Raw genomic sequence first — 27,991 nt, forward strand, 5'->3', positions numbered from 1 at the left:
TGTAGTTGCACGATTGGTAATTTGTATTCGTGTCTATTTTCATTACACCGTTTATTCAGTACTGTAATCACGTATAATAATAAAGTTATTATAATACATTCTTATATTTTGTAATTTGTACTCCTTTAATCATGTACTTACTATGAAGATGATCATTGTAATCAATTAATACAAAGTATGATCTGTTTCATTAAAGATGTATCGATGTTATTCTAATGAATGACAAACTTCATTTACAATTAGTTAAATGATTGAAAATGAATATTTATTTTTGTGTATGGATGTGTCATACTGATATGTGTATTGATATTGTATCAAATAATTACTGTATATAATTTAGTATGGTTCCACGCACTTGCAAATATATGTCTAATTTGTACTGATTTTTAATTGTTATTAACACACAATTTATTTGTAGTATTGTGAGAATTTCTGGAAATAGTCTACCTTAATACAAAGATAATCTAAAATACATAAAGTAAGAATATGGTAAGTAGCTCATTTCATTTATTGATAAAATTATTTTTACTTAACACTATTTCTCTTTGTTATCTGAGTACCATTTAAATAACTTTCAACTTATTTGTTCAATGTTTAGTAGTTCCTATAGTGTGCAAACAATCTATATTAAAAGTATTATAATTACTCAATACTTGTTATAATTTTTATAAGTAAAAATATTATTATTATAGGATGATGATGATCAATATCAAGCAGGTTATGATGTAGGTTCTTTCCCTAAAGATTTTGGATATGCTCCATTCGATGGAGAAACAGAAGAATCAATGGATCCCTTGGCAGGGGAACAAAAACCTAGAATACTTTTAATGGGACTTAGAAGGTATCTAGATTTTAACCATATTTAAAAATTGCAATATTATTTCATCAATTATTGATTAAATGAAATGAATGATTATTTTAGAAGTGGAAAATCATCAATACAAAAAGTAGTCTTTCATAAAATGTCACCAAATGAAACATTATTCTTGGAAAGCACAAATAAGATTATTAAGGATGATATAAGTAACTCTAGTTTTGTTCAGTTTCAAATTTGGGACTTTCCAGGACAAATTGACTTCTTTGATCCTACTTTTGACAGTGATATGATATTTGGTGGTTGTGGAGCATTGGTTTTTGTAATTGATGCTCAAGATGATTACATGGAAGCACTTAATAAACTTCATTTAACAGTTACAAAAGCATACAAAGTTAATCAGGCAATAAAATTTGAGGTGTTCATACACAAAGTTGATGGTTTGTCTGATGATTGCAAAATGGAAACACAAAGAGACATACATACTAGAGCAAATGATGACCTTGCAGATTCTGGTAAACAAAAGCAGCTAAAAAATCACTTTTATTTCATTAACAACATATGAAAATTTGCATATATTTCAGGATGCGATCAGATACATTTGAGCTTTCATTTGACATCTATATATGATCATAGTATATTTGAAGCATTTAGTAAAGTTGTTCAAAAGCTGATACCACAGTTACCAACTCTAGAAAATTTACTTAACATACTCATATCAGTAAGAAAAATAATTATAACTCCTTTTATTCTATTTCTTGAAAAAATCATAAACAATTTTTTTACAGAATTCTGCAATTGAAAAGGCATTTTTATTTGATGTAGTATCTAAAATTTATATTGCTACTGATAGCTCTCCTGTAGACATGCAAAGTTATGAGCTTTGCTGTGATATGATTGATGTTGTTATTGATGTATCTTGTATATATGGGTATGCCTTAATAACTTTTATATGAAACCATTATATGTATATATATATATATATATATCATGTGATTGACTTTATATTAATTTTAGTTTAAGAGAAGATTTAGAGGCTGCAGCATTTGATAATCAGAGTTCTAGCCTAATTAAACTAAACAATGGAACAATTTTGTATCTAAGAGAAGTTAATAAATTCTTGGCCCTAGTTTGTATTTTACGCGAAGATAATTTCGATAGGCAAGGTAATGTAATTATAATAATACATTATTACTGAATAACGTAAACACATGAATTATTAAACATTTTTAATAATTTTTCTTTAAATTTGTAGGTGTAATTGATTATAACTTTCTCTGTTTTCGAAAAGCCATACAGCAAGTCTTTGAATTGCGTAATAAAACTATAACAGCTACAAATGTAAATAATCATTCAACACCACCTATTAATGAAACTTCAAATGCACCTACAGTATCACAAAGTGGAACAATGGGACAAAATGGTACTATTGTAATTGCACAGAGTTAATTTTTGTACACAAAATATTTTATCTAAATTTTTAAACAAAAACGAAGATTGTTCATATCAATTTTCCATTTTATTTTACATGCTGCGAATAAGTCACGATCTTGTTATCTATACCTTAATTTCATAGGTATTTACTTAATAAAAGATGTAATTACTTTATTATTTCTTATCAACTTTTTTAATGAAATTGCATTAAACAAATCACGTAAATGTATATATATACGCCATTAATATCTATTAAAATAAATTATTATTTACTAAAATAATTGTTTCAATTTATTATCACGTGGTTTCTGAATTATCATCATCAATAAGATCCTTCATTTCTTCATATAAAGTTTGCGTGGACAACAGATCAAATGTAACCATACTTTCTTCTAATTGATACCACCGTATGTACGAAAACGTTTGTTCATATTCATTTAGACTAATATCATTAGGTAAGGAATGTTCAGAATTGAAGCTGAAACATTTAAATTTTAAACGTTTAAATATTTATATATTTTACTGTTAGTTCTTTGTTCTTATCTTTACCTGTTTCTATTCCAGTTTGTTTTATGAATTATTCTTGGAATTGGAATAGATAGCCCTGATGGTGGTAAATGTTGATAGGCTATTTCAATTAATAGACTCTGATTAAAATTATTAAATGGATAAACAAGATTATCATTTTCTATCGATTCATCTTTTGTGCTAATGTGATACTGTAGCATTAAATCATCTGAAAAAGAATTTATAGGAATTGGGCTGGATTCTGGAAGGGAGGTAATGAGTTAAAAAAAAAATGTAAATAAAATTTATTTTTACTTTACAAAAGATTTTAAAATTATTTAATACGATATTTATAATCATACTGATTATACTATATAAATTATAAATATCTAAATTTGTAGAAATATACAAGGAATGAACACATTCTATAACATTAGTAAAGATAACAATAAATACATATTATTAATATAAAAAATAATTAAAAAATTTCTAATGGTAATACATGTTTACTACAGCATTACTTTTTCTTTATAGACACAATGCTAAAGAATTATGAAAACTTAATATGTAAGCGTATTAGCGTTAAACACGTGACATATTGCAGTTAAATGCAGAGCTTAAACCAGTCACTGAAAATAAAGTAATTTAAAAAATTTAATGATTTCAATTAACATACATTTTTGTAATTACCAAATATCTAATTTCACGATTTATGTATTGTATGAAACTATTAAAATAGCTTTAGACTTACAGTAACTCGCATCTTTATTCTGTATCGCATTGTGTAGAGCTAAAGCAAGATACGTGTGATATTTATTATAGCTACTTTCCAATACATCTAATTCTTCACTGATAAACATTAACTTTTTATAATTCCATCGAGATCGAACATGACTACACATTTCAATTAACTGAAATAAACATACAAATTAATAAGAATGAATTACATACAATTTCAAATGACAAAACGATATATACATACATTATTTATAGTAGCCATCAAATCTTCATATTCCGTTGTTAGCAAACAATGTTCATGAACTTTTTTCAAATATTCATTATGAACTGCAATTAGAATATATGCTTGAAATATATATTTAAATATCAATAAATTTAAGAACTTTTAGATTAATTTACCTGATACAATTGCATCAAGGCTATCAGTTTGCATTAAAGATTTCTCTAATATGATACTTAAATTTTGTAGCACTTGACCTGATAAATACGTATGTATTGAGCTAATTGCATGTAATAAACAAAATCGCAAACTTTCAATTCGTCTTATATGAAATTGTTCTAATTTATTCTTTTTATACATTGATTTTGATCCTTCTAAATCTAAAAACATATCAAAGTTCACTATGCTATTTGCAAAGCATGAAATAAATGTTTCCTATCAAATCTTACCACTAAATCTTAAATTATTTAACGTCCATAAAGCCCACTTTAATTTTAACTGAAACCTAAATATCTCATTATACTTAATAAAAGTTTTTTCATTTAAAATAATATTCATAGGCCAGCCTATAGTATAATGTAATGTTATGTTATCTACAGCCGTTAATACTTGATTTGTAGGTGTATTAGAAACTGTAATAGACCAACGCGAACTTGAGTTCGGCCACCATTGAGAAAGGATTTCTTCAAGTATACACGATAGAAAATACGAGTTATTCCACATTTGGTTGGTTTCAATCTAAATAAAATTTAATATGAAACATACATAATAAAAGTTGAATAAAAAACAGATGTATTATTTGTACCTCGTGAAATAATTTTTGATAAAATTTGTTCATGATATGACCAGCTTCCATCATGTAAACAGATCTCATTAATGTTAAATGTGATTCCAATTTATATTCTTCTGACATCATGTGTTTCACTAATCTACTGGCACCATTATAACGTGTAACTAAAATCTCTGCTAAAATATTTTCTAATATTTTTCGGAATGGCAATATATAATCTGATACTTCTTCAAGTCTAAAAGATTATATTTTGCATTTAAAATAAAACATCTCCAGTAGAATGCTTCTTAAACTTACAAAAATACCTTTTAAATATATTGTTACTCTTTACTGTGTTACTTTGACATTTAGCTATAAAAGTATCAGTGCTACTTTTGTTTAATAATTCAGAAGGTAGATAATCTTCTAAAGCTTTTAATAAAAATGGATTGTTAAATTCAGTTAATTGTTGTATGATATTTTTATCTATGTCTTCGTTATGCTTATCTTCTTTCACTTCATCTTCATTAATTGAAGGTATTTCTTTATGTGGCTTACATTTACTATACTTCAAAATTTCCACATCTAATTTAGTATAAAATTCTTCAACTAGGGATGGTTTTGTTCCTATCAAAAATATTAAGTATTGTAGTAATTATTATTATATGAACAGTAAAATTAAAAGTATTCTATACCATCATTTCCAATATTAATTTTCCATATATCTGTAATACGATCTAGAGATACTAATAACTCAATACTTTGACCAATATGTTGTACTTTTCTTATTAAAAATCGCATTATAGGATCTGATAAACATATGCCATCCAAAGGTCTCAAAGAAAATGTTTCATATTGCTCAGTGTTTTCTAACGCTATATCATTCAATACTCTAAAATGAAAAAACAATCACGATTTATTATTCTTAATTTCTTTTTATATTTAACATTCTTACCTGACAATTATAAATTCTTCCCTCCAATCTTCAAATCGTCCTTCGCTTAACCACGTGTCAATTATATTTAAATATACAGTAAGACTAGATAAATATAAACTGATACAAATATTTGTTCTTTCTTGATTATGTGATTTCTGTATTTCGAAATACAAAGACGACAATAATTTTGATGCGCATTTCCAATTCGGATAAATCCTCCAATTACATACAGCCTTTTTGTGAACTTGATGTAAAATTTTTAAATTGTATAAATTTTTTTTCAAGACTGATGATAAAGATAAAAGTGTATAGGTTTTATCTAAAAATCAGTATAATTAACATCACAAATTTTAGAAACTTTTTATATTTATAAAAGTTTTGACTATACCTTGTTTCATAAGTTCTTTTTCTATATCAATTATTTCAGATTTAAATTTCATTACGTGTTGTTTAAGAATTGAATTGTATGTTTCATAAGTCAAAGGTGGTTTTTTATTTAAACCATCCTGTTCTACATATAAATCGGTTCCAAATTTTTCTATATCATATATTATTGAAAAATGTTCACAAAATGGTAAGAGAATACTGTTAAAAGCAACCTAAAATTTGTTAGGACTAACATTTTTGAATAATCAGAATTTATATTTTCATTAAACATATATTTTGGTAAATTACTTTTATATACTTACAGTTGTTAAACTGGGTATAGATATATTGGAATGGATGGAAAATTTTGCTTCTCCACTTTTTTGAAACACTACCATATGCATTGGAGCATGAAACATCCACAACAATTCTCTACACACTGAATATTCACTAAGTGTTCCAATTGAGTAAAAATCTCCTTCTATTGCTTTATGCCTATTTAACATTACTAATTGTAAATGAAAAATATTTTAATACATTGTTAAAGCAAAATTAAATAAAATAAGTACCAAATTTCACAAAGATGAGCATCACAGACTCTACTTTTAACTGGATATTTCCTCCACTGTAATTCATTCCACCAAGTATTTTGAACATTTGATAGTAACCAGTTTTTAGATTTAAGCTCCTCATTTAATGCTAATGATAATTGATTTCTTTTTTTCTCAGTATTTGGTATGCATATTGTTTTATCTGTATTTGTAACACCTGTAGATCCTTCAAAATTTGTACTCAAATTGTCAGTATCTTCTTCATCTTCTGACCATTCCTGTTAAAAACATTTTATACAAAGATGGTATATCGCATAGTATATTTTCAGTGTATCCAATGAAAAATATTTACACTTTCTGTATCACTTTTATAGTCATCAAAAAAATTCTCATGACCTTCTTTTAAATATTCAGCCCAATCAATCTCATCTGGAACTTCCTTTTCATTTTCACTTGTTACATTGAAAGTAAATTCTCCACGTATTAATGTCAAACATTCTAAATCTGATTTATGAGTTTCTTTAGCTAATTCCAATAGGAGAGTTAACAAACACCATTGCAAATCATATTGTGGATGTTGTTCAAAATCAAAACTGGATAAAAATATATCAACAAGTTCCTTGAATTTTTTTGCTACATCATATTTTCCATGAATTGAAAACTTTGTGATCAGAGCTTTAATTGCTTCTTTTGTAGTAGTGCTGTTAACAGATAGGTATCGATGATGTTTAATATTTATCATACAAAATCTTTCACAAATTCTAAATCCTTCTTCATTTTCCTAAAAATATAATAGGATTTTTTATAATTATTCGTGAAATCATGTTCATAATCTTCATTTAAAATAGATTGTTTAAAATAAACTTTACCTCAAAAGAAGTTATTGTTGATATTAATTGCTTGATATCATTGTGAATGTCATTTAATGTTTTTGTGCCCATTTTTATTAAAAAACTTACTTAGTAGCAGTAAATCGGAACGCTTGATATGACATTACAAACTTACAATGCAAGTGAACATAAAAGTTTATCATTATTTAAAGATCTTAACCTTTTGAAAATAGCATTTTGCAGTGACTACAGATTCTATGGAGCAGTAACCGCAGATACAAAAAAGACTGATTATGGGGTTCCTAGAAACCCACAGGCGAACTTAAGTTTACATGTACAGAGCACAATTAGTGTGACGGTCGTGCTAGTTTTACCAGTTCTTCTTTTACTGTACCTCGCATTCACAACTGAAAATACACAATTTTGGCTTCCTTTAACAATTTTAACACCCTCAACATAATTGTTTGACAAACTTATATTTTAAAAAGACCGCCATAAATTAAATTTTTTAAAATTCGATCCCATTGCCATCTATACAAAAACGTCTGAAACTACTCAACAGTTTACCGATTGAGTTTGCGAAACAGGGGACCGCTAGCGCCACCTATTGGAAAACAGCGGAAACTAGTCGACAAGTAGTTTCCTCTGTTTTTTAATAGGTGGCGAGAGCGTTCCCCTGTTTCGCAAACTCAATCGGTAAACTGTTGAGTAGTTTCAGACGTTTTTGTATAGATGGCAATGGGATCGAATTTTAAAAAATTTAATTTATGGCGGTCTTTTTAAAATATAAGTTTATCAAACAATTATTTTAATAATTTTCTGGTCTTGAGCAGATTTTAACTGATTTCTAAAAATTAGAATCAACATATCAAAAATTAAATGAAACAAAAAAGCAATAAAATATATTACAAGTTTATAGTGAAATTTATTTAATAAAAACTTAAACTAGGATTACAATTAGTTAAGTATAAAGGAGAAAATGATTAAATTCTCGAAAAGTATAAACACATTCTATGTTATAAATTTAAGTAACGGTATAAAGTTTGTTGCTATAATCACGATGGAAGACGTGACATAACTCAGTCAAATAATGAGATCTCAATAAACCTAAAAATTAGTACTGTGTATGTAATGAGAGTAATTACTTTGGTCCCATTGTAGGGAGAACTAAAGTATCTTATGGAATGCACATTAATATGTTATGTATTGTTATTTTACGTTTACAACATTTTCATAAAAAAGTTTTAGTTTAAATACAATTAGAGGACAAGTACATGTTTTTCTTTTAATATGAAGTCTTACAACTTCGTATAATCTACCATTTAAAAAATGTACAAATAATTGCTTAAAAATATTCGGACGCATTCCTAATAATGCATGTTTCCTACACAATAAAAACGATGTATCAGTTTAATTTCATTTTAAAACAAGTTATACTCAGTTTTACCGGAATAAACAGACTAAAGTTTTTTCAAGTTAGCTTCGGTGGAAGAGTTGATCTAAGCGCTTAATGTAATACATGTAAGGTTCCTGAGGACTGATACGTGACTAACAGGATGATAATATATATGTTTTAGATGAAAAGAATATTCCTGATATCATAGTAATGACGCTACATTATTGTACATTAATATGCAGTTGTATTAACTCAGAATAATGATGTTATATAAAAATAAGTATCGAATTATTTTTACTAACACATTTATATGATGGTGCACACGTTTCTGAGAAAACCCGGATTTTGTAATTACAATTCATCCTTCTCGTCAAGATCTACATCACTGAGATCAATGTCTTCTTCTTGGGGAGGTTCAGCATCTTTACCATCCCACGATGTTGTTTCCAGAATTTGAGGTAACTGAGCTCCTTTTAAAGGAGCTGTACCACCTCGTCCATAACTTAGATCTCGCAAGAATTCATTTATACCATCATACGAAAAACTACCCTTCAGTAATGAATATTTCATTTTCTTTATATTTACAGCAGCTAATGCTGGATAACCAAAACCTCCAATTTCTAATGCTTCTTCAATATAAGGCTGAGCACCGGCTTCAGCCCAAACCCACCTATTAAGAAAAATATATTTTTATGAGATATAAATTTCTCCATTTAGTAAATATTGAAAGGTTTTATCCATACCCCCACATCTTTTGTTTATATTTTTCTCCAAGGTCATTTAAAATCTTTAAATATTGATTTCTACATTCTGACTGACAATCTAAGATATGTGGTAAAACTGAAACAACACACAATGGTTTGTCTTCGCATGCGTCTCTTAAACTTTTTTCATTTACAATTTGAACTACTTCTGGCGCTGGAACATTTTCGGCCAATTTCTCTAGTGCCCAATTTACAATGTCGCTACCTGTACGGCCACCATCATATTCTTGTACAGAATCAAACGACTTTTTACCAGGTGCAAAGTATTTGATAGTAGGATATCCTTTTATTTCATATTGACTAGCCTGTAATATTAATATTTCATATGTAGAATAACATATAATTTTAAGTAAGATTAATCTTAAGATAAATTACTAACTTTAACTCTGTTTACAGTAGCATCAATAGCACCCAATTTCACTTTTCCTTTCAGCTCTGTAGCTGCAGATGCCCAGGTGGGAGCTAAATTTTTGCAGTGACCACACCATGGTGCATAAAACTCAACTAACCACATGTCTTCTGAATTCATCACCATTTTATCAAAATTATCGTCTGTTAATTCGATTACATCTTTGGAATCTTTAGACTATAAGAAAAATAGAAGACCTATTAATATTTATTAACTGTTTTTTCCATTTTCATTATATATTACCTAGATTTACCTTAGAATCTCCACCATTTCTTTTCCCACCTAAAGCTCTACGTGCTTTCTGACTAACTGCATTCAAAGCAGCATCAACAATTCCAGCTGCAGTTCTTGGCCCATTATAGTCTTCTGGTTTACTATCAACACCAAAAATCTTAATTGTTGGAAAACCTTGAATTCCATATTTTGACCCAAGAGATTTATGCTCATCTGCATTTACTGCACCAACTTTTACAATACCCTATTCATCATACACATTTACAAGACATCATATCAATAAAGAATCAATAAAACAAACATAAATTGCAAGAATAAAACTTACTTTTAAAGCATTGGCAGCTTTATCATATTCAGGTGTTAATTGTTGACAATGTCCACACCATGGGGCATAAAATTCCACTATCCATACATTATCACTGTCTAATACCAAATTATCAAAATTGTTTGGTTTTAGATCTATAACATGGGAATTGGAGGAGTACAGAGAATGAGCTCCAGTAATTAATATTAGGACACCTATAAGTAACAGAAGCATAAAAATGATTAATTTGAACGGAAATAGCGTAAGGAAAAGTATTGAAATATTACATAAAGTCGAATAAAAATAAATATTTGACGTGGATAAATAAACATCTACCGGTTAAAACCTAACGGTACAGTTATAAAGGATAATAGTATATACGAGTATGCATATTGAGTTAAAAAACGTACCTAAAAATGCTTGCATGTTTCTTAGCAAAGTAATCATATATTTACAGTTTCTTCTGTAAAACTATTCACTGGATAAATCTGTCAGATATATGATTGAAACGTATACAACCTCCTCTTATAAAGTTCAATCGCTCTATTCTCTACCTCACTCTTTATAACCAGATAACTTTTCGTGGATCGTTCTGATTGGTTCTCTGTAATCAACAGTCATCCGTTGATCGACAAGGAAACAACCTTACCAAAAATCGTCATTCTAAGCAGAACTTGAAAGTTTTAGCAAGAATCATCAGAGTATAAACCATTTTCATCGATTTTCATATTCCTAACAGTTATAGAGTAATTATATTGTCTAAGATATTATGAAAAATGTACGATAATAAAAAATACATTATTTATAAATAAATATAATATAGTTAGTAATGATGTGGTTAAAAAATGTTTGTATTAATATTGTTATCGTTGTTTAGTTGTAAATAAAGATTTTGTTATATGTATATTATATGTAACATATGTAAATATAATCCTGATTATAAGAGAGTGTAATACATATGTAATATTCTATTATGCAATCAAAGAAAATGATATAAAATAATTGTGAAACCAATCAAATTGTTGGAATTATATCATATACTATATGTATTACATAATTCACTCCCTAATTCGGCACGGCGCGAGTAGCGTTAATAATTATCAGATAAATTGTATAAGTTTTATTGGTTTAGCAGTAAAATTGTTCAACAATATAAATTTCTAATAATTATATAAAATCAATTGAAAAATGTCGGGAAATCAGTATAAAAATGTTACACATTGTATTTTTGATATGGACGGATTGTTACTTGGTAAGCGGTTTATACTTTATGAAGTTACGTGAACTTTGTTATAATAATTCAATTATTCGTTAAAGATCATTTTTGTTTAACACAAATAACGTAGAGATCATATCAGAAAAAATGTTTTGAACATGTGTATTGCAAAATTGATTATCATATAATAATTTGTATATCAGAAATTAACCTGTATATGAATGTTATATTTATGCGAATATAGTAATTTTGTTTTGTCTATGCACGTGTAGTAATGAATAAAATGTCAATGGCAATTATTAAGAAATATGAGGAATATAAATTAAAATGCACCATGCATCTGTATGAGCGGATTCTACTGTCAATGAAAGGGTTAAAAAAGCACTCATCATGCGTGAGTTTGTACGTGCTTTACTCCTAACTTTGAGAAGCTGTGTTAGAATTTGTACATACACCCTTATATATAAAAAGATATGCATATAATTTTTATTAAAGAAAAATAAAATTTTAAAACTACCTTCAACACAGTTTCTACAAATTAATATATAAATTATAAATTATGAGCGAATTAAATGAATTGTATATAGTACATGTATTAATGATGTAAATAATCTCTTATTAAAATGTCAATAGATACAGAAACACTTTACTCTGAAGCCTTTAATCGTATTGCAAATCGCTATGGAAAAGAATTTACATGGGAGCACAAAGCAAAAATTATGGGCTTTAAAACTAAAGCTGTTGCCCAAGCTACAATTGAAATGTTAGATTTACCTATGACAGTAGAAGAGTTTGAAACTGAGATAGTACAAATATATCATGAATTGTTTCCCTCTGCTAATCTTATGCCTGGTAAGTTATAAAAATAAATTATATTAATAGAATTGCAATAATTATTATGTTAAAATTTACCTGAATATAGGTGCTGAAAGATTGTTAAGACATTTAAAAGAAAATAATGTTCCAATTGCATTAGCTACCAGTTCAAACAAAGAGAACTTTAAATTAAAAACTCAAAGATGGACAGAGTTGTTTGATTTGTTTGATCATAAAGTTCTTGGAGGTTCTGATCCTGATGTTGTTCAGGGTAAACCAGCACCAGATATATTTTTGGTTGCTGCCAAACGTTTTCCTGATAATCCTGATCCTTCAATGGTTTGATATAATTCATCTTTATACCTTTATAAATTTTATTTTACTATTATCATTAAACCAAGAATTATTCTTTCAGTGCCTTGTATTTGAAGATGCTCCGAATGGTGTAAAGGCTGCACTTAGTGCTGGAATGCAAGTTATCATGGTTCCAGATCCAAGGTTACCAAAACATTATATTGAAAATCCAACATTAATAATAAATAGTCTTGAAGAATTTCAACCTGAAGTGTTTGGTTTACCACCATATAGTAAATAATAAACATGAAATATGTTTCTGGTTAGCTAACAGAATATCTTGATATTATAAGAGCAAAATCAATATCAAAATATTGATGTATTTATTGATATAAAAATTCGTTAAAAATATTATTAATTGTAAATTTATCTTGATATATTATTTATTTTAAGATAAATATACAAAACTAGATAATTCTGAAGTACTTTTCTTTTTACGTCTAAATACACGCAAATAAAGTACACCTGATATCATTATTAAAACTTGTTAGAAAGTATAAATATACAGCGAACTTCTAAAACTTGACTTATTCCTTATAATATTCAAAATACGTAAAAAGATATTTATATTTCAGTTATAAGTATTTAAAAAAGTAACATTCAAATATAACAATGCAAAGTTAATTGTAAGATGTTTAAAAGAAGAAGCCTTTATTTTTATAATAAATATAGGTTGGATAATATAACAGATTATTTTCACTGAAATAAAAGAAATTAATTTTATAATTTACTTTTTTATTTATACTGAAAATTTATTACTTATTATTTACTTACCATTTCATCGTCTGATCCATCTGATATATCTAAAGTACTTTTATGTAAACTTGGTGTTTTTTGTTGTGAATTAGTACATGAAAATATTGTATCCAAACATACAACAGAAAATCCATTTCGCCTAAGTATTTTTTCCATTGCTTCCTTCAAAGAATCATATGCTTCTCTCATACCCTGTGGACGCTGAGACAATAAATCTACAAACGTATGTATTTATTATTTTTTGTTAGGCGTTTGTTTTTTATCAAAAAACTACAAATACTCACTTTTGTACTTTGGCTGACTTACATCAAAAAGATGAAGATAAAAGCACATTTGATTATAAAGTTTTGTTTCTGAAAACTTTAGGAAATAATATTTTATTTTCTGATATATTTGAAGTACTTAAGAGCAATAATTAACTTTTTATCTTACCACCCTATGTAAATCAGCATCTGCACATTTTCTACAAGTCGGATATTTTTTACAAAAACCTAACGGGAGTATTTGTGTCTGTTCACCACACAATGGATTTTCACACTCTAACAAGCCCACATAATATTCAGAAATTGCTTCTCGTACAGCGAGTGTCATCGCATTTTGTATAGCATTAACATATGTCCATGGTTGTACTCTACAGTCCGGATTTGAACACGAAGCAAGTGATAACTGATTACCAGTAGGCTGTAAAATGTCTATAATTAGAAATTGTGTAAAATATTTATTTATAAAATACAAAATATATGAATAAAAATTGATAATTTCTCACCGTTTCAGTCAGAACATCCTTAATTATAATTTCTGATTGACATTTTTCATTTGTACAATTGAATTTCAGAGGAAGACAATACTTAAATCTATCATCATTTACCAATAACGGTATATCATTGTTTTCTTCTTCGTGTATTATTCTTTTAGATTTATAAATTTTCTCCAAACCTGGTGTGAAAGTTTTTATTTATAGTATATGTGTAATAATTTATATAAGATGATGAAAATTTACCCAAATTTTCAGCTAGCAAAACATCATCAATTCCTTCGATTGGTTCACAAATTCGCAGAGCAATAGGAAAAACTTGACTTAGCAAATAATAATTGACATCTATTTTTAAAGTATCACTCTTCTTATATTCATCAATATGATATGCTCTTTCAGTTGCAGACTTATCTGTTCCATCCTAGTAAAATGCTTATATGTTTAATATAGATACTGATAAATTTAAACATTAATAATGTTAATAAACACATACGTCACATATAATATACGGAACAGTATCGCCAACTTTCCACATCCTACCTCCTTCTTTGTTTAATCTTAAAGCAACTTGTACGTGAGCTTGTTTAGCATCTGGATATTCATGTGGATTTTTTGATAATTGTTTTGTTATAACTAACGATGATAATGAAACTTGATTTTCTCGAACATTTTTGGCAACATTTTGTAACAAGTGGAAAATTTGTTCCAATCGATTTTCATTTGATTGATCAGAAAGGAGTTGATCCAAAATTTTTCTAACAATCATTAAACATAGTTATTTAATTTTTTATTTTATTAAATTATTAAAAGGTTTTACTTACCTCCCAACATCACAAGCTAACTGACACCAATCTCTTCGTACAATATCTAAACCTTTATGTTCTTGGGATAATTCTATTTGCCCATTAGGCAATTTTGTGATTGTAACCGCAGCATATTTTTTCTTTTGTAGAAGTAATAAATATCGAAAAACGCCATCAATATCTAACTCTACCCGTTTATACAACTTGTTGACCTCTTGCTTAATCTAAATATAAGTTTCATTAATATTAAGCGAATTAAATATTTATGTTAACAATATAGTACCTTTCTTCCAACAACAACAACTTCTTCATAATCTAATATATTTGTGTTTATCATTATGGAATCGGTATCTCCATATATGACTTCATAATTCAATTTTTCAACTAGACTTTTTGTATGTTGTAGAATTTCTCGTCCCTTTGCTAGAATAATATTTAAAAGATAAGTATACAACTTGTATATATAAGTACGAAATAAGTACAACATTTTATTTTATGTTCTACCTGTTACTAAAGCAGCAAGTCCTTTGGCATAAAATCTACAATGAGTTGCACCCAAGCAACCGTACATAGAATTAGCTGTAAGTTTCAAAGCCAGTTGTCTAATATTATACTGCATTTTTAATTCGGGTGAAATATTTGGCGTTTTCATTAATTTCTTCACCTCTCCTCTGCTTTCAACTAATTTACGAATTTCGGTTGGAATTACACCTGGTTCCAACCCTGATTCAGGTATAGATAAGTCCTGCATATATATGATTATAAATAGAAGCATATTACGTATCCGATCAGTAATAAATAAATAAATTTACCGCACTATCAGCATATGCAGCTCCAGGTACAGTGGTAAAACATAAATTATATTCCTGAATTATACTGGGATACAAAGAGTTAAAATCCATTAATAAAATAAGTTTATCATAAAATCCTTTTTTTGGTTCAAGAACTAAGCCACCAGCATAAGCGGCTTTTTTTCTACCCGTATGTTCTGTATAAATAGCATTAATTACTTATAACGATATCATAAACAAATGTTTAAAAATTGAATACATACCTTCATCACCTTTTCTTTTTTTTGTAATTCGTTTATCAGGTGTTATGTATTGTTTTAAATGAAAAGCATGTAATAATAAATATTCATTCCTCTCGGCACGTCCTGCTGTTAGCGTTCTTGATATAATATTTCCTAAATAAATATTATTTTTATAACAAATCTGCTGTGTATAGAACTTCACTGTTTGAAACATGTACATGTACCTACCAGCAATACACGTAATTTGCAATGCAAGTGGAAGAACATTGAGTTCGAAAACAATGGACAGAATATACAATGCTTCTGTTAATGTTATCTTAATTAAATTGTCTATTTTATTTGTTGTATTGTAAAATGACGCGCATTCGCCTGGTTTTATTTCTTTACATTCATTTTCTTTCTTTTTTAACACCTACGAAAATAATTATTTCATTCAAATAAATATTAGTAAAGATTTATATAACATTCAAAAATTGTTAAATATATACCGCAGTACAAAGAGATGACAAATCATAACTTCTAACTTTGAGATTTAATTCTTTAGCTGAAACTTGTATGTCACAAGTAGGACGCCCAGCTATTACTTGATTTAAATTTATCTTTCCCTGAAAATAGTTTTTTATTTATTTTTCTATATGACTCATTGTAAAGATATTTCAGTTTTATACCTTGATAAAAGGAGGTGCCGAACGTCTTAGTCTTCCAAGTCTACTCCAATTTGAAACTTTTAATGTTATCATTCTATGCATTAATATATCAAATTGAAAGCCACAATCATATCCAATTAAACAGTCCGAATCTGTTGTATTAATTATTTTTAATAATTCTTCAAGTAAATCTGTTTCTGTTTCAAATTTCATTACTTTAGTATATGAAATATTTGACAGTATTTCTCGCGCTTGTCTTGGCCAAGGAATGTCGCGCGGATGTGTAATTACTATTTGAAACAATGTATTTATTACACATGAAAGACATATTTATAATGTTAAATAATTAAAATAATTGACGTACGGCAAATATGTTGTTGAAACGGTGGTTTCGGTGGTTCTTTATCAATATGATATTTATAATGTATGAGTATAGCAACCATAACTACCTCATTTTGTTGTGATTTAGCATTCAAACAAGTTCGTACATTCAAAGTCATCATTACTAACGGTGGTAATGTTTGACACTCAGAGAAAACAGATATGTTTTCCATTTTCATACAATTTACCTATTATATTGCGCAATACATCGTCAATATCTAATATTTTACCGATTTGTATAAAAAAAAATTAAATTATACCTTTATGTTGCACCAGCTGGTCTGTACACCAGTAGGCAATGGACACTTAATATCTAACCAACATGGACCTTTTATATTTCTTTCTATCAGAAATAATTCTAAAGCATTTACAGTTGTTCCAAAAACACGTTCTATCGATAATCCAGAATAATCAGAAGGCATGACTGGATAATGAGCAGAATATCTTACTTCTAAGTACTCAGACTTTGCTGGAGTGCCTTCCTGCTCAAAAGCATAATTTTTTAAAACTTTACTGCAACGAAATTCTTTTATTCCTACTTTATTTGCAAATTGATTAAATTCTTTATATACATTTTCTATCGTATTTGCTTGTTCTTCATTATTTTCCTCTGAAGAAGTTTTTATCTGAAATTTGTATCATTATTATTAAATTTAAATTGTAACAGAAAATATGTTCATACATACATATGCTCTAGGAAGAAGATAAATTCTTCGCGGAATATTTTTTACTGTTATACAGCAAGAACGATATTCTTTTATAGATGGTACAAAAACTTTTCCAAACAAGTACACAATTCCAGGCTGTTTGTATGGATCTTCATATGCATCCCACCAATAGAATCTAAATACTTCTTCTTTATTTGCATTAGTTACAAGTGGTAAAGGCACTTCGGTAGTATTTGTAGATACTTCAACATTTGGAGTTTGGATTTCAAAGTCACTATCTAACATCTTACTAAAACTTTCGGAATCAAACATTTCTGTTTCAATGTCTTTCTTACATTCTGGTGGATTAAGCATTTTATTTTTTTCGTTTTTTTGAATGACAGATGGTACTGACTTCTCAACATGATCAACATGTTTACTTTCAAAATCTGTATTGAACTGCAACAAGTATGACATTAATTGTTTATTTTAAAATCCATAATAGAACATGAGAACTTACATCACTAATAAATTGACTAAGATCTTCACTTTCACTTTCAATTACTTGACTACTACTTGTATTTTTAGCATTCTCTTTTGAATTTACATCTGATACTGTTGTGTTTAAATTATCAATAATTTCATCATCATCTGTAATTATCTGACTGCTAGATTGATTTGAAGTACTTTGTATTTGACAAATTGATTCTGTTTGTTTAAATACATTTGTCTTCCTTGGTTTATCAAACATTATTAAATCATCATCAGTCTGATTATGATATTGTATTTTATCAGATTCCAAAATTGACTGTAGTTTTTGTTCTGGACAAGTATTTCTAAAATCACAATTCATTTTAACGTCATATATATTAAAATATAATTTCCTATTAAATATATAAAACAAAATTGATTACGTTTTATTTGACTGAGTGTTAACACAGAATTTATTTTTGACAGTTCTTGATTCTGGTTTCTTTGGAGTATCATTCTTTTTCAATTCAGACATTAAATCTCCTAAGATATTATCATGATCCAGTCCAACATCATGTTTCTTTTTAGAAGGCATGTTCATTATCATACTTTGAATATTTCCTTTCCTTTTCTTCTCATTATCCTTTTTAGCTTTTTTAGGTCCTGTGACCTTATGCTTTCTTGCTTCTTGTATGCTTTCATCATCTAAATCATCATCAAAAATTTCTCTACCATCCTCTACATAACCACTGTTTCCTTTTAAAACAAAGAATAATTTAATACTCATTAACCTTGTTATTTGTTATACAATTATAAACATATTAAAGTTATTACCATCATCAATAATCCAATCATCATGTTGTCTTTCTATTACAGTTTTAGTATATTCTTTCTCATCAACTTCTTCATAAACATTTTCCAATTCATCAACCTCATATTTATGTTTACTACCCTTCAATTGTCTTAATTTTTCTAAAGCTGATAGCCTTCCAGTTTTATCAATCTTTTGACGTTTACTTCTGCTTGCTGAGGGTGCTAAACAAATTTGTAATATATTTTATTAAATGTTAATGTTTAATGAAAAAGCGGTATTAATGCAACCAGTTTTTAAACACTTACATTGTACATCACTCATGTTTCTCACAGAATTAGAGTGTCAGAAAGTATTACAAATAATAACTATTAAAAGTTATAAAGATTCTTATTTTATATACAAAAAGAAGAAAATGAAAACAACTATTAGAGGTTTCAATGGCAGGTGCTTTTAGTCATTTTGGCGGGAGTTTGATTGAAATCGATTATTATATTGCTACAGTTCTCAACAGTGCTGTACATAGGGGAGCCCCTTTGGTTCCCAAAATTCTCCTTTCTTTTAAGTCTTTCTAACACAACTAACGATTTCTCAATTATGTGGTTTTCTCAAATCTACTTCAAACAAATACATATCTAATCTCTACGTGAGATTGGGCAATAAATATATGTAGACACATATGCATATGCGGATCACTTTGCTTTGCAAAAGCTCCCTAAAGGGTCTTGTGAACGGCACTGATTTAGCACACGACATTATACACTGTGATTATACGGCTAACTTCACCCAAGAATTTGTGTTCAACGATTGAGAAAGTATAAAAAGTTAAGCTTTGAAAGGTAAGCTACCTGTAAGATTAATGTTCCCAATATTTATATCTGTTTGTTGTTAATTATTATTAAAAAATTTTATGTATGGCACAGCTTTTTGGATTGTGTTGTTATTACACAACGGTTAAAGTAAATTTTCTTTTGTGTCGTCATCGCATTCTTTTACTATAATTATACTGTTAAATAGCTAATCAGATATAATTTACTTTATTATTTAGTTATCTAGTTCACTAGTAATAAAAAAATATATATGTAAATCTGCATTTCACTTGATGGAATATGGTTTATAATGCTTGACAAATGTTTCATTGTTTCTTTCAAGCATTTTACATTTATTTTTCCAAATAATAATATGCAGTTAATTTGATTTTGTTATATTGTTTAACCATATTGATTCTTATGTTTTGATAACACTTAAGATTAAGTTGAAGTTTTGTTTTTTATTTTTTAGTAAAATGTCAAAAGCACATAGTCCTATTTTTAATGGAGAAGCTGACAATTTTTATGACCCAAATTTTACTTTGGACATTAATAAGAAGATGCGTGTGCCAAAGAGTATTCGTGTGAGCGGTGATTACACGGATGAAGAAGTAGCTGGTACAAATGGCTCTAGCTGGAATCAGATGGTCGCAGCAGAAAAATTTGAGATGCATGTTCCAGATAGAATTTTAGTTGTTGGTAAATATGAAGAACAATATTTTTTAATACCCATTGATATGGGTATATCAATAATTAAATAACAATAATCTTATTGAAATAATACAAGATATAATTAATTTGTAACATAGGACAAGAGCAACATGTAGGAACAAAAGCACCTCCTAGAGAAATTACATTAGAGAATGCAGTATTACCACCTGAACCAGGCTTAGTTAGAGTACAGGTAAATATTTTTAAATGCAAATAAAATCTTTTAACAGATCATATATTATAAAGCAATATATAATTTTGTATGTTATCAATAGACTCCTCCAAGAATCTTGACATTGGATAATCACTATTTCCCTGCTGTTGATGAAGAAGATCCAAACTCATATTTAACAGAGGCTAAGGATTCAGTATCCTCTAGATCTCATGGACAATATCCTACAGAAACACAAATAGTTAGGCATGTCAGGTATAAATTTATTTATTTGTCTACAGAACTACACCTATTTTTCTTTTCAAAAATTGATATGAACTATTGCTTTTCAGAGAACAAACTCCCTCATATAGCGCACTCGATGTGTCTCTTCCACCTAGTGAAGAGATACAGCATTTACGTCGACAAGTAGGAAAATTAAATCGACGTGTAATGGCTATTGAACTTGATATGTTACAACGTCAACAAAGAGACAAAATTTTATATGCATTAACATTGACGTACTTAATTCTTAAAGCTTTTTCATGGTTAACTAGAAACTGAATTTGCATTAAGAAAATATAAGAAGTTTGCATCTTGTGTGAAAGATGGTGCTTAAATACAAGATGTTTTATAAGAGTCTCCCTTGCTCTGAGAAAAAAAATTTGTAACCAAAGACTCTTTATGCAGAGTATATAAAATTGAGATATTCAGATGTATGTATCGTATATGTTCAAGATTAAATTATTGAAAAATATTTGCATGAAAAAATTGTAACATACTGAACTTACAAAACGCAACACGTAGTTATTCTTTTACATTTTACATTATATGTAATGAATCGAAAATTTCAATCTTTATTTAAATGTGTAAAAATTGAATATATACGATACTAATTTTTAAAACAATCGATTTTGAACGTTTAAATATGTTTATACAATGTAACGCATTATTGAAATAAGCAAGACATGAATTTCTGTGACAATTTTATTTAATATGTACTAATGAATTCATTTTGCTTGCGATGTATTTAGTAATAATAAACTGAAGATAAAGAGATGTTAAGTAGAAGTATAATAGATTGTAAATTTGTAAAATTAAGAGTAATGACGTTGTGAGATCCTAGCTGTGTTATGCATTGAAAGTGAAATTAATTTTGACTTTTTATCATTTTCTGCATTTACATCTTTTAATTCGATATAAATAAATATATTGTAGTGATACATTCATTGAAATGTTGAAACCAATTATTGTAATCGTCTAAAATATTACTAAGTTTGACATCTTTTTGTGGCCATGTTATACATTATTATACATTTATATAAAATAATCTTAAGAAAAATATACAAATATGTATACAATAGTTTTTGTTTCATTTATTATATGTAAATTGTCATGAGATATTATCATAACTAAATGGATTGTTACTAATATCATTGTCAAAACACGATTGCAAATAATATTCTAACCTAACAAAAATGTTTCTCTTTTTTTTACCTGTATACATAAGAGTATATAAACATGAAATTGTTTATTGCATATTGAAGAAGATTAATTGTTATAAAATTATATTAAACTATTTTTTTGTATACTATATATTTATATACATAAAACGATTATCAATAAATACATTTGATTGATTTTAATACATAAATATTTAAATACGTACTACATAATATCTAAGCATAATATTACTTATAATTATGAATAGGAGAAAATTAAAGTAATAAAAGAAAAATGAAACAATCTCAATTGGGAACATCTTGTTTTCTTCAATAAAATCTTATAATATTGAAATCATTAAAATATTGCGAATCTTATGAAACTTTTCATATATAAAAACATTTTAGTATTCATAAATTTCAAATTGAAGGGATACGGAACTTGAAGGTAGTTGTTGATGACTATTATGTTGGTACATGTATGATGATGGTCGTTCCCACAGTCCAATTCTACTTCAATTTACTTTAAGTATTGGACAGAGTTCAACTATCACCCTTCACGAATGATGGACTGAACTGTCGGTTAAATTCCATTTAATATTTAAGATAGGTTTACGTAATCTCATTTGTAACGTAAATAAATTAATTAAGTACAATTTAATAATATTGTCTGGTAGGTATCTGTTCCTTCTAGACTTATGCACTGATTACGTATCTGCAAAATGTTTTTCTCCGTCACCCTCAATATTTAAGAAAATTGATTTAAAAGAAAGAAGATACTCTTGAATATACCGATATAAATTTCTAATACATTATGAACATTTAAATACATATATCGGAACAATCATTAAAGATGGTGCGACACCATCTTCGTATCAATTGGTACCAATTTATTCCAATACTTCAATTTATTTTGAAAAGTAAATATTTAAAGTAAAATTGAAATACATAACGAGATAAAATAGAATTAATTTTGATATCATTCAAATTACGTAACCCTTTACGATTATTAAATGAAAGATGAACATTTTACCATATGAAAGAACAGACTATCTGAAATAAGGCATTATGTTATTTCCTCAATGATGCCTTATGAAATAAACTTGGCTGTTTCAAAGAATTCTTTGTTTTCTTTTTAATTGCACAAGATAGGATTAAACTGATGAATTACTTGAAATTTACGTAATTTTAAAATCTTACGGATTAAACTTCTTGGATGATTATTTGAATATATGAGAAATAGAATTTCTGATTATCATTTGCCAAGTTGAACGTGTTAATTTATTGATCCATTTTCAGATATTTATAGGAAAAATAGTGTTTCTGGTTAACTGGAGAACGTTTCTGCTGTCATAACGGACGTGTCGATATCAGCAGATTGTTATCAGTATTATATTTCGAATACTGATCGATCCGGAACACTTCCAGACATACGACGATGCTTGTTATGTACATTATATAGGTAATGATGCTTGTTTCTTGGGATGAAAACGAAACGGCTCGAATGGTAACGTTGAGTTGGATAAAATCAGCCTTTGTAAACAGATTATAGTTCATAATCGTTTGTCGAGGGTCGTCTTACGAATGGCCTGGCAACATAATTCTCCCATTATGAAAGTTCCAGAGGCACCGAGTGCCAATTGATTGAAACAATCTATGCATTCCAGCTACACGTGATGTAATTGAACAGTTCACAGACCGGCCAACAATGATCGTTTAAAATACAAAACGTATTTATGTATTATTCAAGGTGAATTAAGCTGATAACTATTCGATTATCAGAACAAAAATCATTGGAGGATCTAACATTTGTTTGTATTCCGGAAGTTGTACGACAACAAGGAGATATCATTTCTGATAATGGAACTGTTTAATATAGTTTTATTATTTATATTAAAATAAACTTATGGATGCAGTTTTAAAAAATGTACTATAATGTATAATATACATATAATATAAGAAAAAAAACTATAAATAAAATGACACGTTAAAATATTAAACATAAATACGGAAGTTAATATATGTTAGCTTTCATGATATAGCAAGATTTTCTTTGTTAAAAAGAAACGTTATAAATATTCTAGAATTTCGAGATCTTCTGTGTATCCTATAACAATTACAAAAAGCGGAAGAGAGATGAATATTATACGTTCCCTGCATGATAAGATAATTAATTTACCTAAAATAACATTTATGAATAATTTGTAACGCAAAAACGGTATAAACACGGTTGAAGGTGGAATTTAAAATAAGATCCGATAAAAAAGGAAAACGAAAGAACGTTGGAGAAATACGTATACGTATGAGAAACGATTGAAACCGTCAAAATATTCAACTAACACACATTTAGAAGATAAAGTAAAAACAGGATGTGCCTATAAGGTGATAGGAGAAAAAAAATATGAGAAAGAAGACGAAGTTGCAAACGAAGCATATGTTTAGTTTATGTTAGATCAGTTAGCTTGATAAAAAGCGAGCAGTAACCAAATATAATAGGTTCCAGTTAAACTGGGGGTGGAAGGGGGCTGCCGCGCCATTTCTTTTAAAGCGCATGCTTGTCCGTTCTCCGGACATTTACGTTTCAGCTACGAACACGACGTTTTGGATATTCACCTTCGAGTGTTATTTACGTTCATTTTGACTACGAATTCTTCCTTTATTCTTTGCATCGCAAATATCACGTATCACCTGTCGAAAAACAATTATTTTATAAAAAGCAATTGTACTGATCGGTACCTTAGCTTTACCGTTGGTATATATATACATCACTTCACTACCGTCAGTTTCATTCCAATCGATCTATAATCCTTGAACTCGATATTTCTAAGGAAACACATATTTTCCAAAGAAATTTTTCGAAAATCCAGTTCATAACTCTTACGGTCAGTGTTTAAATTTAATATCATACAAAATGGCTTTGAAAATTCGCGTCGATTCGCCGAAGGTGAAGTACACAGAAGATTATATGGAGGCACAGTACGAGTATCAAACAACGAACGTTAAGGAAGACGATGATATGAAATATACGGTAAGCATATAAAAACGTTCCTTCTACAACTGTGTTTCTTTTTAGCTGCAATTATTTTTATGGGTGTAACAACAGGTTTCATTACATTTTGAAATTGTCATCGAGTAATTACATTTAGCGGTAAACCTGACCAATAATAATTTAGCGTGTTTCCACTAGACTGATTGTGACTCTGAGCAAATGTTATTTCTTTTCTTGTAGGGAAACATATTTTTGCGTAGAACGATTCTTCACTGCGAAAATTCATTTTCGTAACATTTTGGAAGAATAATATTAAGATAGAACATAAAGCTGCACTATTTACAATAATAACAGTACTAAGAAAAATCTTTAAAATACCCGCTTCTAGTAGTTTACAGTTTTCTGCATTTCCAATGTATCGGCTTTGCTTTATACATATGCGATAAAACCTTAATAAATTATAATGATTAATTCGTCTTGTCCAATGAGTAACAGAAATTTAAATTTATAACTGAATCAATTTCTCTATTAAATACATTTACAGAATATCTTTTTATCAAGAAAAAATGCTGATACTTTAATAAATATTTTTAAGGTTGGAAGGTTTTTTCCAAAACAAAAAAAAAAAATTGTATAAATATCAAATTTACAGGTTTTGTATTGAAAAATTCTTTTTTAGGGAAAAGGAACAAATATAATAAAAAAATGAACAGCTGCTCAAACGCTATGATTTTAATTTTGGAAATGAATTTTTCATTTTTTGAAAAATGCTGTGTTGTACACCACTGTGTACTAGCAGAAAAATGCTTGGATACAAATACTAACAATTACTACGCGTAATATTATTTATTTTAAACGCTTGAAATTAATATATTACAGAATATAAACATGTATTTATTATAATAGGTGACACCTGTGTCAACAAAGTTGCTGATTAGAACGCAACTGAAAGTTCCAAAACTTGGATTAATGTTAGTAGGATGGGGTGGAAATAATGGTACAACTATTACTGCAGCATTGTTAGCAAATAAGCTTAACTTGACATGGGAAACAAAGAATGGCATTCAAAAAGCGAATTGGTATTTACCATTCTAACTGTAATATTATTTTATATTTAAATAAAATAATACGTTTATGTATGCTTTTTATTTAAATATCTAGGTATGGATCTTTAATTCAAGCATCTACTGTCAGATTGGGAAAAAGAAACAAAGAAGATGTCTTTGTTCCAATGTCTTGGATGCTTCCAATGGTTAACCCAGATGATATTGAACTTGATGGCTGGGACATTTCAGGCATGAATTTAGCTGATGCTATGCAACGTGCAAAGGTCTTGGACATTAACTTACAAAAGCAATTAATACCACACATGATACATATGAAACCAAGAAAAAGTACATATTATCCTGATTTTATTGCCTCTAATCAGGTAAAGTGTTCTTAGTTAATTTTTTTCTGTTACTATTTAATCTATATGAATATTTATTGATATATTAATTGCAAGCAAATTTAAATTTTTATATGGCTTTCATATTTCCAGGAGAAAAGAGCAAATAATTTAATTTCTGGTACAAAATTTGAACACTTAGAACAGATTAGAAAAGACATTGCAGACTTTAAAGCAGCTAAGAAATTAGATCAAGTAATTATACTGTGGACTGCTAATACTGAACGATTTTCGGAGATCATTCCAGGTATAAATGATACAGCAGAAAATTTATTAAAAGCTATAAAAGAGAACCACCCAGAAATTAGTCCCAGTACTGTTTTTGCTGTTGCAGCAGCTTTAGAAGGAGTAAGAGAACTGTTCATTTTTCTTTTCTATTATCAACTGTGTTGTCAGTAATATATATTAAAATATACTTCATGTTCTTCCAGTGTACATATATCAATGGCTCTCCTCAGAACACTTTTGTGCCAGGAGCCTTGGAATTAGCAGAAAAACACAAAACATTTATTAGCGGTGATGACTTTAAATCTGGGCAAACAAAACTGAAATCTGTGCTTGTAGATTTTCTAGTGTCTGCTGGCATTAAACCAGTATCAATCGTTAGTTACAACCACCTTGGAAATAATGATGGATATAATTTATCTGCCCCTCAACAATTTCGATCAAAAGAGGTAATTTATTTACTAAGCTTAACTTAAAAGTAATTTATATTAACATTGGAATCTAATCTTTTTTCAGATTTCAAAAAGTAATGTCGTAGATGACATGGTACAATCAAATAGAATTCTCTACAAACCTGGAGAGAAGCCAGATCATTGTGTTGTTATTAAATATGTTCCATATGTTGGTATGTATGAAAAAATATGCATATGTATTAATATGCTGACTACCATGTCATCCAGAGACATGAGATGAAATATGAGACTAATTAGTTCGTCTTTTGGTAGGTGATAGTAAACGGGCAATGGATGAGTACACATCAGAAATCCTACTTGGAGGACAGAACACAATTGTGATACACAACACGTGTGAGGACTCTTTGTTAGCTAGTCCAATAATTTTAGACTTGGTTCTTTTGGCGGAACTTTGCTCACGTATGACCTTTAAAAAAGCGGATACGGAGGACGAATTTGTTGGATTTCACAGTGTACTTTCCATACTATCATATCTATGCAAAGCACCATTAGTACCCCCAGGAACACCAGTAGTAAATGCATTATTTAGACAACGAGCTGCGATTGAAAATATGTTAAGAGCATGCCTTGCGTTGCCTCCGGAAAATAACATGTTGCTCGAGCACAAAGTGAATTTTGGAAAGTAAGTGGAAGTTGAACAAAAAAAATTACATTTTTAAGAGTAAGGGTATTACTGCTTGCAAACAAAAAAAAGGAACAAACAGTATTATCATGGAACATTTAAAAAAAAAGACAGTGAAAATTTAGTATTCCAGAATATTCATTACTCTTGCAAAATGAAA

General features: G+C 28.4%; 8 protein-coding genes across 15 annotated transcripts; 4 read left to right on the forward strand and 4 right to left on the reverse strand.

The window, feature by feature from the left end:
* Nucleotides 1-81: 81 nt before the first annotated feature.
* Nucleotides 82-2,339, forward strand: LOC114874574 (ras-related GTP-binding protein D). 3 transcript variants are annotated; one of them, XM_029183965.2, is made up of 8 exons: nt 82-175; nt 419-489; nt 693-841; nt 923-1,329; nt 1,399-1,535; nt 1,603-1,745; nt 1,832-1,980; nt 2,070-2,339. In XM_029183965.2, the coding sequence occupies exons 2-8, from the start codon at nt 487-489 to the stop codon at nt 2,261-2,263; spliced, it is 1,182 nt and encodes a 393-aa protein (XP_029039798.1). In that variant the 5' UTR covers nt 82-175; nt 419-486; the 3' UTR covers nt 2,264-2,339. The 3 variants fall into 3 exon arrangements, with proteins under 3 accessions (XP_029039798.1, XP_029039799.1, XP_029039797.1); XM_029183966.2 differs by lacking the exon at nt 82-175 and adding an exon at nt 193-339; XM_029183964.2 differs by lacking the exon at nt 82-175 and having other exon boundaries at nt 193-489.
* Nucleotides 2,340-2,490: 151 nt separating this feature from the next.
* Nucleotides 2,491-3,079, reverse strand: LOC114874637. Its single transcript, XM_029184102.2, has 2 exons — nt 2,798-3,079; nt 2,491-2,726 (listed from the first exon to the last, which is right to left on the reverse strand). The coding sequence occupies exons 1-2, from the start codon at nt 2,974-2,976 to the stop codon at nt 2,546-2,548; spliced, it is 360 nt and encodes a 119-aa protein (XP_029039935.2). The 5' UTR covers nt 2,977-3,079; the 3' UTR covers nt 2,491-2,545.
* Nucleotides 3,080-3,147: 68 nt separating this feature from the next.
* Nucleotides 3,148-7,526, reverse strand: LOC114874620 (gamma-tubulin complex component 5). 2 transcript variants are annotated; one of them, XM_029184078.2, is made up of 14 exons: nt 7,206-7,526; nt 6,689-7,117; nt 6,355-6,614; nt 6,109-6,280; nt 5,808-6,018; nt 5,438-5,738; nt 5,178-5,374; nt 4,809-5,109; nt 4,519-4,738; nt 4,163-4,451; nt 3,893-4,093; nt 3,738-3,796; nt 3,507-3,666; nt 3,148-3,384 (listed from the first exon to the last, which is right to left on the reverse strand). In XM_029184078.2, exons 1-14 carry the CDS (start codon nt 7,275-7,277, stop codon nt 3,338-3,340), a joined length of 2,919 nt encoding a protein of 972 aa, XP_029039911.1. In that variant the 5' UTR covers nt 7,278-7,526; the 3' UTR covers nt 3,148-3,337. The 2 variants fall into 2 exon arrangements, with proteins under 2 accessions (XP_029039911.1, XP_029039910.1); XM_029184077.2 differs by having other exon boundaries at nt 3,149-3,384; nt 3,738-3,820; nt 7,206-7,525.
* Nucleotides 7,527-8,071: 545 nt separating this feature from the next.
* Nucleotides 8,072-10,811, reverse strand: LOC114874629 (protein disulfide-isomerase A6 homolog). The gene is made up of 6 exons (XM_029184089.2): nt 10,684-10,811; nt 10,295-10,488; nt 9,989-10,213; nt 9,706-9,912; nt 9,306-9,631; nt 8,072-9,232 (listed from the first exon to the last, which is right to left on the reverse strand). Exons 1-6 carry the CDS (start codon nt 10,718-10,720, stop codon nt 8,914-8,916), a joined length of 1,308 nt encoding a protein of 435 aa, XP_029039922.1. The 5' UTR covers nt 10,721-10,811; the 3' UTR covers nt 8,072-8,913.
* A 407-nt stretch (nt 10,812-11,218) lies between these two features.
* Nucleotides 11,219-13,028, forward strand: LOC114874630 (pseudouridine-5'-phosphatase-like). 2 transcript variants are annotated; one of them, XM_029184091.2, is made up of 5 exons: nt 11,219-11,525; nt 11,762-11,883; nt 12,123-12,341; nt 12,412-12,644; nt 12,721-13,028. In XM_029184091.2, exons 2-5 carry the CDS (start codon nt 11,880-11,882, stop codon nt 12,898-12,900), a joined length of 636 nt encoding a protein of 211 aa, XP_029039924.1. In that variant the 5' UTR covers nt 11,219-11,525; nt 11,762-11,879; the 3' UTR covers nt 12,901-13,028. The 2 variants fall into 2 exon arrangements, with proteins under 2 accessions (XP_029039924.1, XP_029039923.1); XM_029184090.2 differs by lacking the exon at nt 11,762-11,883.
* Nucleotides 13,029-13,286: 258 nt separating this feature from the next.
* On the reverse strand, nt 13,287-19,475 carry LOC114874622 (DNA polymerase alpha catalytic subunit). Of its 2 annotated transcripts, XM_029184080.2 has the most exons (22): nt 19,271-19,475; nt 18,986-19,186; nt 18,595-18,907; nt 18,201-18,516; nt 17,720-18,139; nt 17,294-17,659; nt 17,017-17,221; nt 16,674-16,942; nt 16,494-16,610; nt 16,234-16,417; nt 16,027-16,158; nt 15,785-15,960; nt 15,477-15,717; nt 15,256-15,395; nt 14,991-15,196; nt 14,663-14,924; nt 14,416-14,590; nt 14,182-14,351; nt 13,848-14,096; nt 13,700-13,775; nt 13,434-13,630; nt 13,287-13,358 (listed from the first exon to the last, which is right to left on the reverse strand). In XM_029184080.2, the coding sequence occupies exons 1-22, from the start codon at nt 19,284-19,286 to the stop codon at nt 13,356-13,358; spliced, it is 4,434 nt and encodes a 1,477-aa protein (XP_029039913.1). In that variant the 5' UTR covers nt 19,287-19,475; the 3' UTR covers nt 13,287-13,355. The 2 variants fall into 2 exon arrangements, with proteins under 2 accessions (XP_029039913.1, XP_029039914.1); XM_029184081.2 differs by lacking the exons at nt 13,287-13,358; nt 13,434-13,630; nt 13,700-13,775 and having other exon boundaries at nt 13,905-14,107.
* Nucleotides 19,476-19,701: 226 nt separating this feature from the next.
* LOC114874631 (transport and Golgi organization protein 11) lies at nt 19,702-21,710 on the forward strand. 2 transcript variants are annotated; one of them, XM_029184092.2, is made up of 5 exons: nt 19,702-19,801; nt 20,244-20,470; nt 20,581-20,675; nt 20,758-20,909; nt 20,987-21,710. In XM_029184092.2, the coding sequence occupies exons 2-5, from the start codon at nt 20,248-20,250 to the stop codon at nt 21,195-21,197; spliced, it is 681 nt and encodes a 226-aa protein (XP_029039925.1). In that variant the 5' UTR covers nt 19,702-19,801; nt 20,244-20,247; the 3' UTR covers nt 21,198-21,710. The 2 variants fall into 2 exon arrangements, with proteins under 2 accessions (XP_029039925.1, XP_029039926.1); XM_029184093.2 differs by lacking the exon at nt 19,702-19,801 and adding an exon at nt 19,846-19,921.
* Nucleotides 21,711-24,582: 2,872 nt separating this feature from the next.
* LOC114874626 (inositol-3-phosphate synthase 1-B) lies at nt 24,583-27,985 on the forward strand. 2 transcript variants are annotated; one of them, XM_029184085.2, is made up of 7 exons: nt 24,583-25,103; nt 25,971-26,143; nt 26,226-26,493; nt 26,605-26,859; nt 26,943-27,185; nt 27,253-27,361; nt 27,462-27,985. In XM_029184085.2, exons 1-7 carry the CDS (start codon nt 24,987-24,989, stop codon nt 27,833-27,835), a joined length of 1,539 nt encoding a protein of 512 aa, XP_029039918.1. In that variant the 5' UTR covers nt 24,583-24,986; the 3' UTR covers nt 27,836-27,985. The 2 variants fall into 2 exon arrangements, with proteins under 2 accessions (XP_029039918.1, XP_029039919.1); XM_029184086.2 differs by lacking the exon at nt 24,583-25,103 and adding an exon at nt 25,753-25,900.
* Nucleotides 27,986-27,991: the final 6 nt, after the last annotated feature.

This window comes from Osmia bicornis, chromosome 6, assembly GCF_907164935.1.
Source record: "Osmia bicornis bicornis chromosome 6, iOsmBic2.1, whole genome shotgun sequence".
NCBI classification, from domain to species: domain Eukaryota; kingdom Metazoa; phylum Arthropoda; class Insecta; order Hymenoptera; family Megachilidae; genus Osmia; species Osmia bicornis.

Bases quoted from the DNA above. Each gene is read 5' to 3' on its own strand.
- LOC114874574 (XM_029183965.2), top strand. The intron at 1,330-1,398 runs GTAAACAAAAGC...CATATATTTCAG, and splicing joins TGATGACCTTGCAGATTCTG to GATGCGATCAGATACATTTG. The intron at 1,746-1,831 runs GTATGCCTTAAT...TATTAATTTTAG, and splicing joins GATGTATCTTGTATATATGG to TTTAAGAGAAGATTTAGAGG.
- LOC114874622 (XM_029184080.2), bottom strand. The intron at 17,660-17,719 runs GTATGTATGAAC...TACAAATTTCAG, and splicing joins ATCTTCTTCCTAGAGCATAT to ATAAAAACTTCTTCAGAGGA. The intron at 13,776-13,847 runs GTAAGATAAAAA...TATTTCCTAAAG, and splicing joins ATGCTGATTTACATAGGGTG to TTTTCAGAAACAAAACTTTA.
- LOC114874630 (XM_029184090.2), top strand. From the start codon at position 11,462: ATGTCGGGAAATCAGTATAAAAATGTTACACATTGTATTTTTGATATG. The intron at 11,526-12,122 runs GTAAGCGGTTTA...AAATGTCAATAG, and splicing joins TATGGACGGATTGTTACTTG to ATACAGAAACACTTTACTCT. The intron at 12,645-12,720 runs GTTTGATATAAT...TTATTCTTTCAG, and splicing joins ATAATCCTGATCCTTCAATG to TGCCTTGTATTTGAAGATGC.
- LOC114874629 (XM_029184089.2), bottom strand. From the start codon at position 10,720: ATGATTACTTTGCTAAGAAACATGCAAGCATTTTTAG. The intron at 9,913-9,988 runs GTAAATCTAGGT...TTTTTCTTATAG, and splicing joins GAAATGGTGGAGATTCTAAG to TCTAAAGATTCCAAAGATGT. The intron at 9,233-9,305 runs GTATGGATAAAA...TTTTCTTAATAG, and splicing joins TATAAACAAAAGATGTGGGG to GTGGGTTTGGGCTGAAGCCG.
- LOC114874631 (XM_029184092.2), top strand. From the start codon at position 20,248: ATGTCAAAAGCACATAGTCCTATTTTTAATGGAGAAGCTGACAATTTT. The intron at 20,471-20,580 runs GTAAATATGAAG...TTTGTAACATAG, and splicing joins AGATAGAATTTTAGTTGTTG to GACAAGAGCAACATGTAGGA. The intron at 20,676-20,757 runs GTAAATATTTTT...TGTTATCAATAG, and splicing joins CAGGCTTAGTTAGAGTACAG to ACTCCTCCAAGAATCTTGAC.
- LOC114874637 (XM_029184102.2), bottom strand. From the start codon at position 2,976: ATGCTACAGTATCACATTAGCACAAAAGATGAATCGATAGAAAATGAT. The intron at 2,727-2,797 runs GTAAAGATAAGA...TAAATGTTTCAG, and splicing joins ACAAACTGGAATAGAAACAG to CTTCAATTCTGAACATTCCT.
- LOC114874626 (XM_029184085.2), top strand. From the start codon at position 24,987: ATGGCTTTGAAAATTCGCGTCGATTCGCCGAAGGTGAAGTACACAGAA. The intron at 25,104-25,970 runs GTAAGCATATAA...TTATTATAATAG, and splicing joins ACGATGATATGAAATATACG to GTGACACCTGTGTCAACAAA. The intron at 27,362-27,461 runs GTATGTATGAAA...GTCTTTTGGTAG, and splicing joins TAAATATGTTCCATATGTTG to GTGATAGTAAACGGGCAATG.
- LOC114874620 (XM_029184077.2), bottom strand. From the start codon at position 7,277: ATGGGCACAAAAACATTAAATGACATTCACAATGATATCAAGCAATTA. The intron at 6,615-6,688 runs GTAAATATTTTT...TGTTTTTAACAG, and splicing joins ATAAAAGTGATACAGAAAGT to GAATGGTCAGAAGATGAAGA. The intron at 6,019-6,108 runs GTAAGTATATAA...AACAAATTTTAG, and splicing joins CTATACCCAGTTTAACAACT to GTTGCTTTTAACAGTATTCT.